Source organism: Scyliorhinus canicula, chromosome 17 (assembly GCF_902713615.1).
Source record: "Scyliorhinus canicula chromosome 17, sScyCan1.1, whole genome shotgun sequence".
NCBI classification, from domain to species: Eukaryota; Metazoa; Chordata; class Chondrichthyes; order Carcharhiniformes; family Scyliorhinidae; genus Scyliorhinus; species Scyliorhinus canicula.
The window spans coordinates 14,993,355-15,015,868 of record NC_052162.1 but is presented as its reverse complement, the minus strand read 5'-3'; the positions used below and the strand labels follow the sequence as shown (position 1 = coordinate 15,015,868).

At 46.5% G+C, this 22,514-nt stretch overlaps 1 protein-coding gene across 1 annotated transcript in view; it reads right to left on the bottom strand.

The window, feature by feature from the left end:
• LOC119951657 (E3 ubiquitin-protein ligase RNF128) overlaps positions 1-9,869 on the bottom strand; it is a 139,097-nt gene extending 129,228 nt beyond the window's left edge. Inside the window, exon 1 of the mRNA XM_038774840.1 lies at positions 9,025-9,869. Coding sequence (XP_038630768.1) covers positions 9,025-9,439 — 415 coding nt within the window. The 5' untranslated portion in view covers positions 9,440-9,869. The remainder of the gene's footprint in view (positions 1-9,024) is intronic.
• Positions 9,870-22,514: the final 12,645 nt, after the last annotated feature.

The following is a 22,514-nucleotide window of genomic DNA, read 5'->3' as shown; positions in this document are numbered from 1 at the left end:
TCCATATGCTTATCCAATAAACTTTTAAATGCCCTCAATGTTGGCAAGTTCACTACTGTTGCAGGTAGGGCATTCCACGGCCTCACCACTCTTTGCGTAAAAAACCTACCTTTGACCTCTGTCCTATATCTATTACCCCTCAATTTAAGGCTATTCCCCTCATGCTAGCCACCTCCATCCGCAGGAGAAGGCTCTCACTGTCCACCCTATCTAACCCTCTGATCATTTTGTATGCCTCTATTAAGTCACCTCTTAACCTTCTTCTCTCTAACGAAAACAACCTCAAGTCCATCAGCCTTGCCTCATAAGATTTTCCCTCCATACCAGGCAACATCTTGGTAAATCTCCTCTGCACACGTTCCAAAGCTTCCACGTCCTTCCTATAATGAGGCGACCAGAACTGTACGCAATACTCCAAATGCGGCCGTACCAGAGTTTTGTACAGCTGCAACATGACCTCATGGCTCCGGAACTCAATCCCTCTACCAATAAAGGCCAACACACCAAAGGCCTTCTTCACAACCCTATCAACCTGGGTGGCAACTTTCAGGGATCTATGTACATGGACACCGAGATCCCTCTGCTCATCAAAATACCAAGAATTTTACCATTAGCCAAATATTCCGCATTCCTGTTATTCTTTCCAAAGTGAATCACCTCACACTTCTCTACATTAAACTCCATTTGCCACCTCTCAGCCCAGCTCTGCAACTTATCTATGTCCCTCTGTAATCTGCAACATCCTTCCGCACTGTCTACAACTCCACCAACTTTAGTGTCGTCTGCAAATTTACTCAACCAAACTTCTGCGCCCTCCTCTAGGTCATTTATAAAAATGACAAACAGCAACGGCCCCAGAACAGATCCTTGTGGTACGCCACTCGTAACTGAACTCCATTCTGAACATTTGCCATCAACCACCACCCTCTGTCTTCTTTCAACTAGCCAATTTCTGATCCACATCTCTAGATCACCCTCAATCTCCAGCCTCCGTATTTTCTGCAATAGCCGACCATGGGGAACCTTATCAAACGCTTTACTGAAATCCATATACACCACATCAACTGCTCTACCCTCGTCTACCTGTTCAGTCACCTTCTCAAAGAACTCGATAAGGTTTGTGAGGCATGACCTACCCTTCACAAAACCATGCTGACTATCCCTAATCATATTATTCCTATCTAGATGATTATAAATCGCATCTCTTATAATCCTCTCCAAGACGTTACCCACAACAGACGTGAGGCTCACCGGCCTATAGTTACCGGGGTTATCTCTACTCCCCTTCTTGAACAAAGGGACCACATTTGCTATCCTCCAGTCCTCTGGCACTATTCAAGTTCAAATAAGCAACACATTTATTTCAAGTTCATCTTTGTTCTATCTACAAGAGCACTTCACAGAATAATGCGCATGACTATTAGGAAGCACTAATGTAGAACTGAAAAAGGTAGAAAAGATAGAAAGGAGAGAATGAAGGTGAGAAGGAAGGAAGGACGGTTCGTAAGATATAGGCACAGAATTAGGCCATTGAGCCCATCGAGTCTGCTCCGCCATTCTGTCAGGGCTGATATGTTCCTCATCTGTTACCTACAATGCTACAGACCAAGAGACCAAGACCAAGATGAGAATGAACAAAGAAGGCAAGGAAGGAAAGAAGGAGAGAAAGAAAGAAGGGAAAAAATAGCACATTTCACAACCAATGAAATAACTTAAAACGTAGTCACCATTGTAATGTAGGGAAATGAAGCAGCCAATTTTCACACGGCCAGTTCCCAGAATCAGCAATGAGAGAATTTGACTTTGTGATGTTGGTTAGAGGATATATACATAATCGGACACTGGGATAACTCCCCTGCTTCCATAATAACCCTATGGGATCTTGTCCTGGTTGGCAATGGCGCTCCCTTGAAATCGAGGATGGCGTCTGTCAGACTTGGAAAGCCTTCAGGTGACTGAGGAGCCAAATTCTGCAGCCAGAGGTTCTTCCACAATGGGGTCATGTTCCTGCGCAGGAAAGAGTGGAATTCGCAGCCCCAGGTTGGCTTCCCTCTCCTTCCTCTCCCGTGGCCATTCTGCCTTGTTGCCAAGTTGCTGAGTCTCGAAGCGGCTTGTGCCTCGAAGTACAGGTGGGGCCATGCCGAGTGTTCCACAGTCTTCTCCTCCCAGACAGTAGTGTTGATGCCTCCATGCTTTAGGACGGCCTTGAGCGAATCCTGATAGCGATTCCTTTGGCCACCCTTAGAGCGTTGGGCAACGGAGAGCTGGAAGAAGAGAACCTGCCAAAGAAGGTGGCTTCTGTGCAGCCGGATGCAATGGCCCTTTGATGGGAGTTGGTCTTGCAGGAGTAGGGCTTCGTTGCTGGTAGGCGCAGTTTCATGGAGGAGATTAGCGATGGTCTGGCTGTCCTCCCATTTGATCCCCAGGATTCGCGCAAGCACCGCTTATGAAGTTCGAAAAGATTTTAACATGGCATCGATAGACAACGCAAGTTTCGGATCGTGTAGATCCCTATGAGCGGATCAATGGAGCTTCAAAAATAATGAACACTTTTATACTGCTGGTGCATCAACATACTGTCCTATTAAATCCTAACTGTACCATTTTAGGATATTTTGTCTGTTTACTTGGAGGTTCGAGATTAGACAAATGAGGAAATTCCTAATTTTTTCAATGCAGTCTATCTTCCACATTTTCCACTTCTGAAAGAGCATACTTTTTTGTATATTTAACATTCCTGTACGAAATTGGGTGTCTGGTGTTCCTTATTTTCAAAGAGGCTGAAATTTGTTTCCTAAGCAAAATGCAACCCCAATATTCTTATGAAACCTGTCCATGAGGGTGGTGCTGATGGTGTTGGGTGAAGGGACCTCTACCTTGCAGAGGTTATGATGTGGAGATGCCAGCGTTGGACTTGGGGTGGGCACAGTAAGAAGTCTTACAACACCATCTTAAAGTCCAATAGGTTTGATTCAAATCACTAGCTTTCGGAGCGCAGCTCTTTCATTCGCCTGATGAACAAGCTGCGCTCCGAAAGTTGGCAATTCGCAACAAACCTGTTGGACTTTAACCTGGTGTTGCAGAGGTTACGCGGAGGCTACTCTGATTTCCAACATCAGCACTAGTTTGTTTTATTCCCCCCCTGCAACTATGTAGAGGAGATGAGAGAAATATACAGCCCACCATGACCAATGCAAGGAATTAAATTCCTCGCCCCTCACGATGTAACTTTTCCAATCTGAAAATGTAAGTTCAGTTCAAAACTTGCTATGACTCAATTTATGTTGTTCGTATCTCTCACCCAGACATGCACAAGGAAATTGGAAGACAACTTTTTTTAAATGACTACTTATGGACCAAGTTTGTTATTTGTTGAAGTATATTTCCATCTGCACTTCCCATTAATCTACCTATAAAACAACATTATTCACCAGTTCCCACAGTTGTTCACACACATCACACAATCAAATCGGGGCATTAAAGCTTCGAAAATCTTCAGGACTTCTGGCAAACAAAGGTACTATCAGAGTGGGTGGGGGTAGTGGGTGTAGAAATTGGCAAAACGCTTTTACACTGGGCACCAATCAATTTTGGATGAGTTGATGTTTGGTGGTCAGTCCAGCATGGACCCAATGGGCTGAATGGCCTCCTGCAGTGCTGTAATGAACCTATCGCTCCTGCCTGCTAATGTAAGAGGAAAAGCACTCATTGGCAGGAAGAAGCCTTCCAGCAGAATTCCTGCTAGCTCTCTTCCTGGGTGCTAGCCCTCCCCACCAACCCTACAGATTGCGTACTTTGGAGCAAGCAAATGCAATGTGCTGCAAGTCACGCAAATGAGTCCAAATTTGGAAAAGCGGGTTTTCCTAAAGCAGCAAAGGGGTCACAAAGAAAACCCCCTTTTTGGAAAAAGGGCGGATCCTTTGCACTCCAAAACTGCTTAGACTCACCTGCTGAAAGTGGAAGCCATGTGATTAACCAGTACCACTATCAGGGAACAGGGGGCAACCTTGTACCAAGGCTGGCACAGAAATCTGCCAACAGCCTGTACTTATTTAGCATGTTTATTGTATTTGAATGTCACAAAGTGCTTTACAGAAATGCTCTGAAAAAGTTTGACACTGACTCAAATAGGGAGAGGTTCGGGCAGGTGACCAAAAACAAAGAGGTAGATTTTCAGGAGTGCCTCAGAGGGATGCAGCAGTTTATGGAGGGAATTCCGTAGTTCAGGGTTTTTCAAACTGTGGGTCATGACCTGCGGGTGGGTCGGAGGCAGGTATCGGCAGGATCGCAGAGTGATCAGTCACGGCGTTCTGTATCGTGGGAGAGACGCCCAACGGCCGTGATTGGCTTTCAAGAATGTTGGCTTCGACCTTTAAATAGGAACGATGGAGTCTTCCCACTACAAGAGGCGGCAGAGAGTACAACACGGGCTCGGCATGTACACTGGCATCACGTGCCCTGTACATTCGTGCTTTCGGCACAAAACAAAATCATGGAGGAGGGATTCCTCCATTTTGTAACTACCAGCAAACAAGCAACAGGACTGTGAAAAACTGTAATAAGGAAAAGACAGAGACACAAACAGACCAGGATCTCACAACTGAATCAGGCGGAAAGAGCTGCACAGGAGAGTCCACATCAGGGCAAAGCAGTGCTGGTGTGAGCTGCAACAGGGCCTCTGGTACACAACCCTTTTAGAAGAAACTGAAATGGAGATTAAAGCCATATAAAGGTGATTTTTTGAGGTATGGCTTTGTTAATTGTGCCAATGCAAATCAGGATGCAAAACCCATGTGTGTTATATGCAGGAAAGTACTGGCACATTAGAGTTGGACGCTAACTGTGTCTTATGTTGCAGACATCTTTTCAATTCTAAACAAACTGAACCTCAAATCACAAGTGTCATCAGCAAATTTACTAACCCACCCTTCTACACCCTCTTCCAGGTCATTTATAAAAATGACAAACAGCAGTGGCCCCAAAACAGATCCTTGCGGTACACCACTAGTAACTGAACTCCAGGATGAACATTTGACATCAACCACCACCCTCTGTCTTCTTTCAGCTAGCCAATTACTGATCCAAACCACTAAATCACCTTCAATCCAATACTTCTGTATTTTCTGCAATAGCGTACCGCGGGGAACCTTATCAAATGCCTTACTGAAATCCATATACACCACATCAACTGCTTTACCCTCATCCACCTGTTTGGTCACCTTCTCAAAAAACTCAATTGGTTTGTGAGGCATGACCTACCCTTCACAAAACCATGTTGAGTATCGCTAATCAAGTTGTTCTTTTCAAGATGATTATAAACCCTATCTCTTATAACCTTTTCCAACATTTTACCCACAACCGAAGTAAGGCTCACAGGTCTATAATTACTAGGGTTGTCTCTACTCCCCTTCTTGAACAAGGGGACAGCATTTGCTATCCTCCAGTCTTCCGGGCACTATTCCTGTCGACAAAGACGACATAAAGATCAAGGACAAAGGCTCTGCAATCTCCTCCCTGGCTTCCCGGAGAATCCTAGGATAAATCCCATCTGGCCCAGGAGACTTATCTATTTTACACTTTCCAAAATTGCTAACACCTCCTCCTTGTGAACCTCAATCCCATCTAGCCTGGTTGACTGTACCTGAGTATTCTCCTCGACAACATTGTCTTTCTCCTGTGTAGACACTGACGAAAAATATCCATTTAACGCTTCCACTATCTCCTCTGATTCCACACACAACTTTCCACTACTATCCTTGATTGGCCCTAATCTTACTCTAGTCATTCTTTTGTTCCTGATATACCTATAGAAAGCCTTAGGGTTTTCCTTGATCCTATCCGCCAACGACTTTTCGTGTCCTCTCCTCGCTCTTCTTAACTCTCCCTTTAGGTCCTTCCTGGCTAACTTGTAACTCTCAAGTGCCCTAACTGAGCCTTCATGTCTCATCCTAACATAAGCCTTCTTCTTCCTCTTGACAAGTGCTTCAACTTCCTTAGTAAACCACGGTTCCCTTGCTCGACAACTTGCTCCCTGCCTGACAGGTACATACTTATCAAGGACACGCAGTAGCTGTTCCTTGAAAAAGCTCCACATTTCGATTGTACACATCCCCTGCAGTTTCCTTCCCCATCCTATACATCCTAAATCTTGCCGAATAGCATCATAATTGCCTTTCGCCCAGCTATAATTCTTGCCTTGCGGTATATACCTATCCCTGCCCATTGCTAAAGTAAACATAACCGAATTGTGATCACTATCACCAAAGTGTTCACCTACATCTAAATCTAACACCTGGCCGGGTTCATTACCCAGTACCAAATCCAATGTGGCTTCACCCCTTGTTGGCCTGTCTACATACTGTGTCAGAAAACCCTCCTGCACACACTGCACAAAAACTGACCCATCTATAGTACTCGAACTATAGTATTTCCAGTCAATATTTGGAAAGTTAAAGTCCCCATAACAACTACCCTGTTACTCTTGCTCCTGTCGAGAATCATCTTTGCTATCCTTTCCTCTACATCTCTGGAACTATTCGGAGGTCTATAGACAACTCCCAACAGGGTGACCTCTCCTCTCCTGTTCCTCACCTCCTATCCAATGCTGAGTAAAACAAGCATTTTGATGCTATTGTCCTTCGCAGTGACCTACATGTGTGAGATGGTATTTTCTGTCCTCACAAAGATGAAGACAGCACAAAGGAACCGGCTGAACTCTGTACCCGAAATGCGCATAACCCTCTCCTCCTGTGAACCTGATTAAAGTGAGATCATGAGGACCAAACAGGCTCACCTGTCGGATTAAAGGTAAGGAAAAATAATGTGTTGTGGAGGTCGGCCTGCGTGGGCCACTAAGGTCAGCCACGAAGGTCAACTGGTTGGTAAAAGTCAGTCCCACGAAAGAAAGATTGAAAAACACTGCCACAGTTTACGATCTAGTTAGCTGAAGGCATGGCCACTAGTAATGGAGCAATTAAAATGGATGGGAGGAATGGTGGAGGAATAAGAGGTTTGAATTGGAAATTTGGTCAAGAGGTTGAGAGGCTGGGGCGGTGGGGGTGGGGGGGGTGGGGGGGGGGGTGGATGGCAGGACAGGGCAAGGCCATGGAGGGATTTGAAAGCAAAGATGAGAATGTTAGAACTGAAGCATTGCTTGATCACAAACCACTGGAGGTTAGTGAGCACAGGGGTGCTGGGTGAACAGGACTTGGTGTAAATTAGATCATGGGCAACAGGGACTTACATTTATATAACACCTTTTAAGATAACGAAAGGTCCCAAGGTTAGTCGAAGGCAAGACTCTGAGGCCAATTCTAGAGTCTGCCATTGGGTCCAATACTACTGTTAAGGAAGACTGGACATCCCATGTTGCTGGGACAGGCACCCATCCGCTGTGCCTGTATATCCTGAGTCCGGCATTCGATGAGGTCAGGGTTCCTGGCGAAGGTGAGTGGGCGAGCGCCTTTCTGTGTACATACCAGTAGGGGGAGGGTTTAGCTTTGCAAGATGTAAATTCCCCAGTAAATAAACTGGCAGGTCTCCTACTATCAAACTAACACAGCAGTCTCGAATAATCTTCTGGGAATAGCACTGCCACCATCACAACACCGAGCACTTTGACAGCTCCTGTTAAAGTAAATACACAATCCAAAACGGAATAAAATCCAGCGGGTAATGTTCAAATTAGAATCCGGCAGCCCTGATAGTTTAACTCATTCTGCTGGTGAATGGATACCCCAGACAGCTCAGGAGCGCTGTGGGTTTGTATGTGGGTCTCTGAGCCAGGCAGAGACAATGGTAGTTCTACAATTTGCCGAAGTGTCCCGGTGCGAAGTGTCGGAAAGTCAGACACACTCCTCCTGCTGGCTCAGGTCTGTGAACCCCTGCTGTGAGTGGATGCTGGGGTGAAAATAGAACTTGGGGGACCAATCAGCTCTGAGGACTCTAAGTCTCACGCCACTTAACTCTGTACACATGGGGCGGTATGGTGGTGCCGTGGTTAGCACTGCTTCCTCACGGTGCCGAGGACCCAGGTTTGATCCCGACACCTAGAACATAGAACAGTACAGCACAGAACAGGCCCTTCAGCCCTCAATGTTGTGCCGAGCCATGATCACCCTACTCAAACCCACGTATCCACCCTATACCCGTAACCCAACAACCCCCCCCTTAACCTTACTTTTATTAGGACACTACGGGCAATTTAGCATGGCCAATCCACCTAACCCGCACATCTTTGGACTGTGGGAGGAAACCGGAGCACCCGGAGAAAACCCACGCACACAGGGGGAGGACGTGCAGACTCCACACAGACAGTGACCCAGCCGGGAATCGAACCTGGGACCTTAGAGCTGTGAAGCATTTATGCTAACCACCATGCTACCCTGCTGACCTTGTCACTGTCCGTGTGGAGTTTGCACATTCTTCCTGTGTCTGCGTGGGTCTCACCCCCACAACCCAAAGACGGGCAGGGTAGGTGGATTGGCCGTGCTAAATTGCCCCTTAATTGAAAAAAAAAAGCATTGGATACTCTAAATTAAAAAGAACACTGAACATACGTCAGTGAAGCTGCCAATGGGGGGGGGGGGGAGGTGGAAATGGGGGTGAGACGCAAGCTAGCTGTACCCAGAATGAATGGGTCAACAGGAGCAAGGGGCCGAATATTCCCTCTTTCCCCATGGCGAAGGATCACAGCCCCCAGGAGAGGAAGGAGGGGCAGGTGGAGGGAGGACCAAATAACTCAACAACTACTGACCAGAGGGCCGGGTGTAGACTCGACGGGCCGAATGGCCTCCTTCTGCATTGTAGGGATTCTAAATTCTGGACAAGATTGGGAATGTGGGATTTCCCTGATGGGTTTGGGGGGCAACACTCAACAGTCAGACGCGGAAACTGCCACTTTACATCAAAGTTCCACCAAATAGAATTGTCCAACTCCCTGACCATCTCATCCATGCCACCCCCTCCCACCCCCCGCCTAACAAACAAACACTGGGGTGGACAGGATAGCGCCGTTGTCCTTACCAGTATGAGAAAAAGGATCGGTCCTGTTGCCTTTCCCGGCCTCATTGAAGATGACCACAGCAGCCGACCCCCTTCCCCTGGCGTTGCTGATCTTCCGCGCGAAGGTGCAGTTGCCTCTGGCGATCAGAGCGATCCAGGGGCTCTCCCGGGCGCTGAAGTCGATGTTGCGGTGGCAGGCGAGGGCGTCCTGAGAATCGGGGATGCCGATCACGCCCCGGGCCCCTCTGACCGGCGAGCTGCTCCCGTAGATGGCCGGCACGCTGCTGCTGACCGTGCGGTTGTGGGCCGGCGAGAAGTGGGTCACGTTGACCACGGCGGTGGCCGCCTCGGCCAAGTCCACCCGGGACACGGTCTGCAAGGCGGCCGCAGCCAGGAGCAGCCAGGCTGGGCTGTGAGCGCCGGGTACATCCTTCATCTCCCCCTTCCCTGTCCAATGGGGGGGGGGGGGGGGGTGAACTTTCTGTTTAAATTCTCAAGCCTGGACTTCACAATGTCTTTCCTGCTGGGCACAAGCTGGGGAGGGAGTGTGCACAGAGAAAGGTGCAATGATGAGGCACCGCACACACAGCACAGTGATAACCTGTGTGCTCAGCCTGTCACTCACTGACTCTCACTCCTGCTTGGCTGGCTGCCTGCTCTGAGATTTCCTGCACGCAATGCCCTCAGCATTGTTTGCCAAGCAACTGGGTCTTCCTGAGCAGCAGTCAGTGCAACACCGACTTCTTCATGCCCCCCGCCTCTGGACTCTGGTCCCAGTCCAAAGGTGTTTTTTTCTCTCTCTTCTCTTCACAGGTAGTTAGTCATTGACTGGGAGAATGACAGCCCCACGGGTCACGACCCCTTCGAGTCCACTCCCCACCCACCTCCCCAGCCAGCCTTCGTTTCAAATTATAAATAAAAACAAACAGCAAGGGTCGGCGTGGCAGCTTTTCTGTGTCGGAGGCGGCAGGTGGAGGAGGTGGGTTTACAGTTACAGGCGCGGATGGTTTACAGAGGTGTCGCTTGCTCGTTGTGGGGGAGGTGATTTGAGAGAGGTCCCTTCCTCTGTCTCACACACATAGGCAGCAACAAGTTGGAAACTCCACCCCAGGACAGCCCAGTAACACCTCCTGAGCCTGCACTATCTATCTGGCCGATCGCATTCGCTGGAGTGCGGGTAAGCAGATATCAGGATGCCAGCCAGGGTGTAAGGCAACCCCCCCCCCCCCCCACCCTCCCTCTCCCCTGCCTTCCCCCACTGCAGCCTCAGTACATTCCCTGAGGACACTTGTCATCCTGATCATGGCGCGCAGCCAGTGTGGAAATGGACATGCGATCAATTTCACTGACAGAAGCTCCCTGCGTTCTGCTCCACAGGGGGTGGGGGGCGGAATACAACACCTGTGTCGACCCAGGCAGCAGAGGATACATCGGTCAGCGATGAGAAAGTGTCTCACGTCTGGCACCCTGCTGTTGCACCCCCCCCCCCCCCCCCCCCCCCAGCGACCCCCCCCCCCCCCCACCCCATCACCACCGCCACCACAACAGACCCCAAAACACAGCAGCCCAAATGGACACTGGCATTTGAACAACATTTTGGAAATTGACGACCGCAACGGAGGGGTGGGGGTGGTCAAGCCACAAAAGCCGATCTCTTCCACTGAAAGGTGAGCCAGGGGCTTCCATTGCTACACTCAACTCGTCCCTAACCACTTCTCAAAGTTGTCACCCGCAGTGAAGTACCGGTAACAGGGTTGTGACTGTGTCTGTGTGCCTTTCATTCTCGATCCTTTTACAAGTGGGAACAGTTTCTCCCTATTTTCTCTGTCCCTCGTGATTTGGAACATCTTATCAAATCTCCTCTTAGTCTATCCTCAGAACTGGTTTCTGGTCCCTGGCAACATTCTTGTAAACCTCATCTGCTCTCTCTCCAAGGCGTTCACATCCTCCCTATAACGTGACACCCAGAACTGTGCACAATCCCCCAGCCGAGGGCTAACTAGTGTCATAGAATCCCTATAGAGCAGAACGAGGTTATTCAGCCCATCGAATCTGCACTGACCCTCTAAAAGAGCACCCTATCCAGGGTGCATCCCACCCGGCTTTGGACTGTAGGAGGAAACCAGAGAACCTGAAGGAGACCCACGCAGACACGGGGAGAACAGCAATGGGCAGCATGGTAGCATTGTGGATAGCACAATCGCTTCACAGCTCCAGGGTCCCAGGTTCGATTCCGGCTTGGGTCACTGTCTGTGCGGAGTCTGCACATCCTCCCCGTGTGTGCGTGGGTTTCCTCCAGGTGCTCCGGTTTCCTCCCACAGTCCAAAGATGTGCGGGTTAGGTGGATTGGCCATGATAAATTGCCCTTAGTGTCCAAAATTGCCCTTAGTGTTGGGTGGGGTTACTGAGTTATGGGGATAGGGTGGAGGTGTTGACCTTGGTAGGGGTAGGGTGTTCTTTCCAAGAGCCGGGGCAGACTCGATCGGCCAAATGGCCTCCGTCTGCACTGTAAATTCTATGTAACATGCAAACTCCACACAGTTAACCAAGGCTGGAACTGAACCCAGGTCTCTGGTGCTGTGAGGCAGCAGTGCCACCCTCTATATGTCTTGTATATATTCAGCATAACCACCTTGCTCCTGTATTTTATACAGAATGCTATGGGCAGGATTCTCCATCTCAGAAACTCAGTGTTGATGCAGGGACTGAATCGGTGGACTTCCATGACAATATACTGCCGCCAGCCCCGGAGCAATTCATGATCCCTTATTGGGCTAGCACGCGCGAATACGGGCCTGTTCCTGATATGCCGACGATGTTTACTGTACATGCGAAGTAGAATGCATTCACGCCACTGTTGAGGCACTGGAGCATGGCATTCTGTTGGGCGCCTGGCGCTGGCCAAGATTTTTGGCTTATGCGCGATTCTCCGCCCACTTGCAAGACCGTCGTCGCTGGAGGGAGAATCTGGCCTTCGATGTTTTATCACCTGCTCTCTCAATGATCTATGCCCATTGGCACCCAGATCACTCTGCTCCTCCACCCCTTTAAGAATTTCACTCCTTATATATATTGCCCCTCCATATTCGTCCAACCAAAATACATCACCTCACACTTCTCCACATTGAATGTCATCTGCCATCCATCAGCCCATTCCAGCCACTTGCCTATCTTTAACATTCACCTCATGGAAGAATCACAGAACAATACAACACAATCAAACAATCAGGAAGGGTGTGGAAAAAGGAGAGGACAAAATAAATGGTCAGAAAGTAGAGCCTACTGGAAGGAACAAATTGTGGGCCAAGGTTATTAATCTGTGCCAGCTGAAGAAGGGGCTGCCACTCACAAATTAGCCTCAATGGACAATGTTAGAATGACATAAAACCTGCGTACAGTCCATCATCTCTGAGATGGACAGATAATGATGATACAACATAGACGGAGGCCATTCAGTCCATTGTGGTGATACTGACATGATGTGATTTGTTGCATTCTCACAGCCCTGTAAATTTCCTTTTGAATTCTAGGTATTCCCTAATGAAAGTGATTCCGAATAGCACATTTTCATGCAGTTTGTAAATAACGGTACTTATTAACAGTGGTTAGCACTGCTGCCTTAAGGCGCCGAGGACCCGGGTTCGATCCCAGCCCCGGGTCACTGTCCGTGTGGTGTTTGCACATTCTCTCCGTGTCTGCATGGGTCTCACCCCAACAAAGATGTGCAGGGTAGGTGGATTGGTCACACTAAATTGTTCCTTAATTGGGAAAAAAGAATTGGGTACTCTAAATTAAAAATATAAAAATAAACAATGAAACTTACCTGAAAAGAGCTCCTACCATTTTATTTAAGTGCCACTATTGTGCAAGCTCCAAGAATTGTGCTGTAACTATTCATGTTCAGTCTGCTTTAAACACATCACTACATTTCTCATCACCTATCCTGACTCCCTCGTGCTATCCCGCTTACCACTTTCCCCTCCCAATCCTCTCCCGCATTCTGCTCCCCTTTTCCAATTGGCTCCTGGTCGCTGCTTCCCCACCCTAAACCCCCCACAGCCTCGCGAGTTCGCTGCTCCACACTCTTGGAAGTGATGGCCCTGGTCATTGCTTCCCTATTTTGACCCCTTCACTCTCTCCAACTCATCACTTTGCTTATCACCTCGCTCCCTGTTTGCTGCCCCTCTCTGCCTTGAGCTTCATCCACTGTGGGTGAGAGCTCGGGAGAGGGGCAGTGAAAGGGAAGCAGCAAAGGGGAAGGAGAGAGGCAGGGAGGAGAGGGAGGGGATCAGGAGAGGGAAGCAGTGAGCAGGAGGGCGTGAGTGGTTCAGGAGGGGCAGCGAGTGGGAGAGAGCAAGAGGGAATGAGTAGGGATTGAGCGTGAAAGTGGGATGTAATAAGCTAAGTAGCAGGAATAGTAAGTTATTAAAAATAGTAAGTTAGTAATTTGAAAGAGGATTTTTGGGCCAGTTAAGTTCACGGCAGCCTGTAGTTTTTAAATGTATAAATGATAGGACAGGAATACAACCCATCTTTGTCACATTCTTTGTTCTGGAAAAGTGATTTTCCTTTTGCATATTTTCATTGAGTACAATGTTTTTAGGAACACATCAGATATACAAAGTGAGGGTAGCAGTATTTGCCCAATTCCCTTTTTGAAAGTTATTATTGAATTAGCTTGCATCACCTTTTCAGACAACGTGTTCCAGATCATAATCATTTCCTGTGTGAAAAACACTTTTCTGCAAGCGGCCTCGGGATCCTTTTCCAATCACCTAAATATATGTCTCCTGGTTATCAACCCTTCTGCCACTGGAAACAGTTGTTCCTTATTTATTCTACGTAAATCATTCATAGCTTTGAGAACAGTTCGCTGCTCTAAAGGAAAACAATTTCAGCTTTACTGGTCTCTCCAGGTAGTGGATGTTCCTCCTCTCTGATGCTGTTCTGGTAAAGTTCCTTTGTGCCCTCTCAAAGGCTTGGCATCCTTTTTAATGTGCGGAGCCAAATGAATAACTTCACACTTCTGTGTGATTAAAAGATACCTTTGCCCATTTGTGTCTCTCTCCTGCTATAACCCTTCTCTCTGTATGTGACATTTCTGAGTTTCGTGTCATCTGAAAACTTTGAAATGATGCCCCGTGTACCTAAGTCCAGGTCATTAATATGTATTTTTGTGAAATATATCTATCTATATATATATTATACATTTCATATATATATATATATATATATATATATCATTCAGCACTTCAACCATGGATTGTGCCAACACAAAAGGTGAGATTCTCCAGCCTCCCAGCTGCATGTTTCTTGGCAGCGTGCAGCTCACTGTGATGGGATTCTCTCTTCCCATCCCTTGTCAATGGGCTTACCCACTGAAGCCACCCCACAATACCAGGAAACCCATAGGCGGGGGTGCACTGCCAGCGGGAACAGAGAACCCCAAAAATCTCAGTTTTGGTCCATTAGCGATTCCACTCATTTGATGACCTGTTTATTATGTGGGCAGGGCTGGTTTAGCTCACTGGGTTAAATCGCTGGCTTTTAAAGCAGACCAAGGCAGGCCAGCAGCACGGTTCAATTCCCGTACCAGCCTCCCCGGACAGGCGCCGGAATGTGGCGACTAGGGGCTTTTCACAGTAACTTCATTGAAGTCTACTCGTGACAATAAGCGATTTTCATTTCATGTATCTGAGCGGAACTTTACCGCCTTGTCACGGCAGGGGTGGGGCTGGAAAATGCAGCGAGCCATTCAAACACCCATGGACTTCGTTGGGACTGGGAAATCCTTCTGGCAGGAAGGCCTGTAAAATTATAATAATAAACTTTATCATTGTCACAAATAGGCTTACATTTACACTGCAATAAAGTTACTGTGCAAAACCCTTAGTCGCCACACTCCAGCGACTGTTCGGGTACACCGAGGGAGAATTCAGAATGTCCAAATTACCTAACAGCACATTTTTCAGGACTTGTGGGAGGAAACCGGAGCACATGGGGGAAACACACGCAGACACGGGGAGAACGTGCAGACTCTGTACAGACAGTGACCCAGCGGGGAATCGAACCCGGGACCCTGGTGCTGTGAAGCAACAGTGCTACCCACTGTGTGACAGGAATTTCACCCTTTGTTTCTGAAAGACTTTTGTATTCACTTTTATGTTATCCACTAATCTATTCTCATACTCTCACTTTGTCACTCATGGATTCCCTTTTTCTGTTCTGCTTCTATTTATTTGTGTTTCATATTTATTTGTAGTCTTCCTCTTTTAGCATTTATACTTTTATAGCTGGGATCAGCAGTTCCTCTTTATGACGTCAGTGAGCTTTACTTTGCGCTTTAGTCAGTCAGAGGGAAATGTAAAAGTAAATGTTGCCATGTTCCCAGAAGACCATTGGCTGGTTTCCTCCACTAGAGCTGCCTGGGATTTAACCTGAGGGCCTCCACACCTCAGGCAAGGGTCAATGTTGAGAAAGCTGGGCCTTCATGAAGAACCTCAGACAGTATTGGAACTGAACCCGCGCTGTTGGTGTCACTCCGCATCAGAACCAGCCATCCAGTCAAATGAGGTAACCTCTAGAGTCAGAGCCGATGTGGGTGCATATCCAGGTCAGCAGGCTAGGTTACTGGGTTAGCCACCACGTTGCAACGATGAATCACCCACCCTTCACTCTCTCTATCAGCATTCTGCAAAGACCGTTCCCTCCAAGATAATCTAGTCCACTCCTCCATCATACCCAACACCTCTCCTGTCACCCATGGTACCTTCCCATGCAATCGCAGAAGGTGCAATACCTGCTCCTTTACCTCCTCCATGCTTAACGTCCCAGGCCCAAAACACTCATTCCAGGTTAAGCAGTGTATTACTTGCACCTCTGTCAATTTGGTGTATTGGATTCACTGCTCCCAATGTGGTCTCCTCTGTATCGGAGAGACCAAACGCAGACTGGGTGATCGCTTTGCTGAGCACCTTCGGTCTGTGCACCTTCAGGACCCTGACCTTCCCGTTGCCTGCCATTTTAACACAAGACCCTGCTCCCATGCCCACATGTCTGTCCTTGGCCTGCTGCAATGTTCCAGTGAAGCTCAACGCAAGCTGGAGGAACAACATCTCACCTTCCGGTTAGACATGCTACAGCCTTCTGGTCTCGACATCGAATTCAACAACTTCAGATGATTAGCTCTATCCCACCTCAACCCCTTTGTTTTCATTCCATTTCATTTTAATTGTCTTTTACCATTTCTTTCTTTCTTTATATATATTTCCCCCCTATTTTGTCCCCCCCTTTCCTTACCCTGTCTCCCCTTTGCTTCCCCCTTCCCTTCCCCCCACATCTATATTTGTCACAGTTTAGCCTTTGATGTTAGTTTCTCTGCAGTTTGACCTTTTGTTCTCTCTAGGGACTGCCATTGGCATGTTTTCACATAAGTTTCTGTGGCTATTAGCACTGTTACCTTGGTTTCTGTGGCTATGACTCATTCTTTCATCTCACATTATAAATATTTCCTTCGCTTTGACAAAGGGTCATCTGGACTCGAAACATTAGCTCTTTTCTCTCCCTGCAGATGCTGCCAGACTTGCTGACATTTTCCAGCATTTTCTTTTTGGTTTCAGATTCCAGCATCCGCAATAATTTGCTTTTATTTAGGAGCAGGTAATTGTTTTTTTCTCTCTAAGTGAAAGCTGAAAACCAGTTTCTATTTTCAGATTTAAGCAGTTAAAGCACTTCCAATCTGGTTTCTTCAATTTTGAATGCATATTAGCACTTTGTCATTGAGTAAAGTACTCTCAAGAATCTCAAGGGGCGGCAAGGTGGCACAGTGGATGGCACTCCTGCCTTGGAGCGCCAGGGCCCCGGGTTCGATTTGAACCCTGAGGAACTGTGTGAAGCATGCAAGTTCTCCTCACGTCTGAGTGAGTTTCCTCTGGGTGCTCCGGTTTCCTCCCACAGTCCAAAGTCATGCATGTTAGGTGGATTGGCCATGCTAAATTGCCCCTTGGTGTACTTAATGCAGCAGTTAGGTGGGGTTACAGGGATAAGTGGGGGGGGGGGGAGGAGGAGGAGGGAGTGGACATAGTTTAGAATGCTCTTTCGGAGGGTAAGTGCAGACTCGATAGGCTGAATGGTCTCCTTCTGCTTTGTAGAGATTCTATGATTATAAAACTTACATAACGCTGATCAATATAATAGTCAACTAACCATTTCAGGATCGCGCCCCAACAATCACTCCAGCAAAAACACAATTATCATAGTAAATCTAACAATCAAAACTCAAAATAACAGATATTGTTTGGCTGTCGTGATCTATGTTTATTTAAGGAAGAGGCCCACTGTCACAAAACTGCCCCCACCCCCCAACCCCGCGTTGGAGCCAGCAGGGTTCGGAGTGGTGTGTGCGGGTGGGCTACCTACACTAGCAAGAACTTCCAGTGTCAGGAAAAGGAGGAATATTTTTCTTTTGATAATATCACTGTCACGGTAGCACAGTGGTTACCACTGCTGTTTCACAGCACCAGAGTCCCGGTTCGATTCCCAACTTGGGGCACTATCTGCACGTTCACCCCATGTCTGCATGGTTTTCGTCCGGGTGCTCCGGTTTCCTCCCACCTCCCGAAAGCCATGCTTGTTAGGTGAATTGGACATTCTGAATTCTCCCTCTGCGTACCCGAACAGGCGCCGGAACGTGGCGACCAGGGGATTGTCACAGTAACTTCAGTGCAGTGCTAATGTAAGCCTACTTGTGACAATAAGTTATTATTATATTTCTCATAAACTAGTGGGAGGTATGAGCGCATTTAGATACAGAAACATAGAGACTGCAAAAGCCTAAGCATCAGTAAGAAGTGGTTTTGACATGTCATTGAACTAAGAATAACTTTCATAAGAATTTACATAAGGCAATAAAATAAGTCATTTTGAAATGAGCTGTTTTAGTTCAAAAGGGAACGTTGCAAAATTCTCAGCAAATGAGGCAAAAATATGGTAAGTTCACTTTTTAAAATATAGGAGCTGTGAAGTAAAGAACTCACTTCTGGGAAAAGGGAACTTCTGAGAAACTGTAAGTTATGTCACCCTGGACTAGCGAGTGGTCAATTCCAGTCCCCCCTTGATCTAAAACAAGTGAAATTAGATTTTGTTTAAAATACTTGAGGTCCGTGGTTGAGCCCAATAAACTACAGTCACCAGATTAGTAACCTTTTATTTTCTAAGTGAGCTTAACTTCGGTAGTAGGGAAGATGCTGGAATCTATCATCAAAGAAGAAATAGCCAGGCATCTGGATGGAAATTGTTCCATTGGGCAGACACAGCATGGGTTCACAAAGGGCAGGTCCTGCCTAACTAATTTAGTGGAATTTTCTGAGGACATTACCAGAGCAGTAGATAATGGGGAGCCAGTGGATGTGGTATATCTGGATTTCCAGAAAGCCTTTGACAAGGTGCCACACAAAAGGTTGCTGCATAAGATAAAGATGCATGGCGTTAAGGGTAAAGTAGTAGCATAGATAGAGGATTGGTTAATTAATAGAAAGCAAAGAGTGGGGATTAATGGGTGTTCCTCTGGTTGACAATCAGTAGCTAGTGGTGTCCCTCAGGACCCACAATTGTTCATAATTTACATAGATGATTTGGAGTTGGAGACCAAGTGCAATGTGTCCAAGTTTGCAGATGGCACTGAGATGAGTGGTAAAGCAAAGAGTGCAGAGGATAACAGAAGTCTGCAGAGGGATTTGGATAGGTTACGTGAATGGGCTAGGGTCTGGCAGATAGAATACAATGTTGACAAATGTGAGGTTATCCATTTTGGTAGGAATAATAGCAAAAAGGATTATTATTTAAATGATAAAATATTAAAACATGCTGCTGTGCAGAGAGACCTGGGTGTGCTCGGGCATGAGTCGCAAAATGTTGGTTTACAGGTGCAACAGGTGATTAAGAAAGCAAATGGAATTTTGTCCTTCATTGCTAGAGGGATGGAGTTTAAGACTAGGGAGGTTATGTTGCAATTGTATAAGGTGTTAGTGAGGCCGCACCTGGAGTATTGTGTTCAGTTTTGGTCTCCTTACCTAAGAAAGGACGTACTGGCACTGGAGGGTGTGCAGAGTAGATTCACTAGGTTAACCCCAGAGCTGAAGGGGTTGGATCATGAGGAGAGGTTGAGTTCTTTCACTTCAGCAAGCAGGACAGAGAGAGAGCGTTCCTTTCACTTCTAACATCTAAACACTTTGCTCGGTTCTCTCAGAAAGCATCACACAAGATCCAATCACTGATCATCATCAGGCAGAACACAGTCCCTGGCTAACCCACCAGTTGCTAGTTAACTGCTCGAACCCAAGTCCCTCTAAAACTAGTTCCTAAGATCCGCTCTTTGCTGAGGAGTCTGGTTTCTCCTCTCCAAAATATAAAACCTGGAACACAGTGTCCTGGCAAGCAGGGTGTTTCAACCTTGAGTCTTCTGCTTAAAGGCACATCCCAATAATGGGTCTACGGACCAATATAATAAAATACAATAAAAGAAATGGGAAGAAAGGAAATAAACAAGAAGGACTCTTACAGGTGTGAAACAATATAGTATACAGGGATTAAAGGGAGGGAAAGCATTGGAGAAAACATTGAGGCCTGTGTGAGGCGGTAGATGACCCAGAAGACAGTGTGGACAAGGAGAGTCCTGGAGAATCAGTTGTTGTCAACCTCAGAGGACAACCCAAGAGCATCAAAACATTGCATGGTAAAATTGCTGCAATTCTCTCAAATTAAAAATCTATAAGGACTATTGCCATCAGAAAAAGGGAAGATTAATTCTGAGTGTAGTTTAATTTATGGTCTTTTGGAAGTGTTTTAACGTACTGTTAAGTGTGTGAAATCATTCTGATGTTGGAAGAGTTTTTTATTTTCTTTATTTTAATAATCTTTTCTTTAACATGAAATCATCACAATTGGTGATGATTGGTGCAACATCGAGGGCCGAAGGGCCTGTACTGCGCTGTATCGTTCTATGTCTATGTCTATGGTTGGAGACATAATTTCCTCATTTCAGAAAACCTCCTTATAATGTACCCATCACAAAAACGAGTTCAGGCAGCTGTTTAAAGTTTATTTTTGGGGATTTGGGCAGTTCAGCATTTACCATCACCCGGTATGCTGCAACACCAGAAATGAGAGCTGGCTGGGAATCCCCAAATTGGTCCCGCCCAACATTTTTAAAGAGCGGCTGAGTCAGCCTGACTCGGTGGAAATCTGGGGCCCTGACCTTTCCAAACTGAACGCAAGTATTTGACATCATTGGGTTCCTGTGTGGCCCAGAAATCTGTGTGCAAATGTAGTCAGATGTTCAGTGAATGGACTCTGAAAATCTAGCTCAAAGAAGAAAATGGGCTATCCTTTGAAATAGAAGAACTGGAAAGGAAAATGAGCACCAACAGCAGCCTGTGCAGCGGGCACGATACAACTAGATCATACAACAGGATGGAAATATTTGACATCTTGACATCACATGGTTGGGAAATAATTCTCGAATGGCCTGCAAGTCCCATCCTCTTAAAACCTCAGCCCACCAATATACTAGCCTGCACCTAGTGTCACATACCCATCTGCCTGCTCTGTCTCTCTGATCTACCTTGCCTCCTCATCTCCTAGATGTCCGAATTGAGCTTCCAACCTCATGTCTGCGCCATAACACAGACAATCTGTTTCCACCTACATAACGTGGGCTGACATCACTGCTGTACACAGCTTTTCTACTGCTGAAATCGTCCATGTCTTTGTTATCTTCATTTCACTGTGCTCACTGACCACATTGTTCCCCGGTCAAGCAATGCCTCTCTATTTTAACAATGTCATTCTTGTTTTCAATTCTCTCCACGACTTTGCCCCTCTGTGCTTCTGTATTCACCCTCAGCCCCATAACCCTCGGAGATACCTTGAAGCCTCTGCTTCTAACCGCCAAGGTATCCCTGACTTTAATTGCACCATCATTGAGAGCCATACCTTCAGTTGCTTGAACACTAAAATGATGGAATCCCCTCTCTACACCTCGCTTTCTTCCTTGAAGTCTCTTGTTAAAACCTACTTCTTTGATCTTAAGCACTTGGTCACCTCCCCTAATAGTGTCTGATGTTGCTTGGTGATTGTTTTTGTTTTATAATATTACATGCAACCAGCCTTGGGAAGTTTGACCTTTGACGCAGAAGTAGTAACAGTACTAGGAATGTTTGAGAAGACCTGAAAATAAAAGCAAAATACAACTGAAGCCGAGGGGGGTGGGGGTGGGGGGGGGGGGGGGGGGGGGGGGGGGGGGGGGGGGAAAGAGGGGGTGGTGGGGGGGGGGGACAAAGGGGGGGAACGGGGGGGGGACTATAGACCGATCCAGAGGGCGGCGAAATGTATATAGGGGCAATTAAATGAAAGACAAAATAAACCTCTCTGTACAATAAAGTAAATTAATGCGGGTAAGAAAGATGTGATGTACATATACAATTGTTTATAAATATGAGAAATGCCAATAAAAAGATTTTTTAAAAAAGGAATGTTTGAGAAGAACGTTTAAGAGTTTGCATCAATTGTAAAAGGATCAATTGGAATTTTCTTCGATAGAATGTGATACTCATTAATGTAATCTGGCAATCATTGATAGAAAAGCAGTACCAACAGGAAGGAAGTAAAGATATGGAGCCGAGTGGCCAAACACAAAGGTGCAAAACAAAACATAAGAGCTAGCGAGGGGGAAGGTCATCAATTTATAGATTGTTAGGAAAGCAAAGATAGATTTAAGGGATTTATATTTCTGTTGGTAAGTATTAGGAATAAGATATGGTTTTTAAGTGGGTTTAATTTAATGGTTCTGTGCCTGGAAGGATAAAAGCTACAGTTAGATTCATGCTGGGCAAAGGTGCTTGTATGTGTGGGGATTGGTTAAGTTCCAACTCTGCTTAGTGAGGGCTACGGCATGAAAAATAAGCAACTGAGATTTTGTAGGGTAGAGAAGCTTTAAAGTTTTATTTTAGCTCAATTGATAGTAGCTGGAGACAGCAGTTCAGGGAGTGAAGATCTTTTAACTCAGCCAGAAGAAAGATTGGACAGGACAGAAGCTGCAAAGAGGCAGACTTCCGAAAGTACATGTTAAAGTCCAGATAACCAGGGAATTTAGACAGAAAGAAAGTTTAAGATAACCGGAGTTAAGTGAACAGAGGCAAAGGTATTGCTCAGAAGAATTCAAGGAAGAGTAAACAAAGTGTTCTGTGTTAAAGAGACAATTGCAGTAACGAGATTCAAACTGAGACTGCAGCCTTAAAAGGTAAATCAAACATTCAATACTATTTTAATATAATCTGGAATCAAGAGCTTGAGCTGGATGAACTTCGGATCATTCGGGAGGCAGAGGGGGTCATAGATAGGAGCTTCAGGGAAGTAGTTACACCAAAGACTGGAGATAGATGGGTAACTGTAAGAGGGACTGGGAAGAAGCAGTCAGTACAGGGACCCCCTGCGGTCGTTCCCCTGAGTAACAA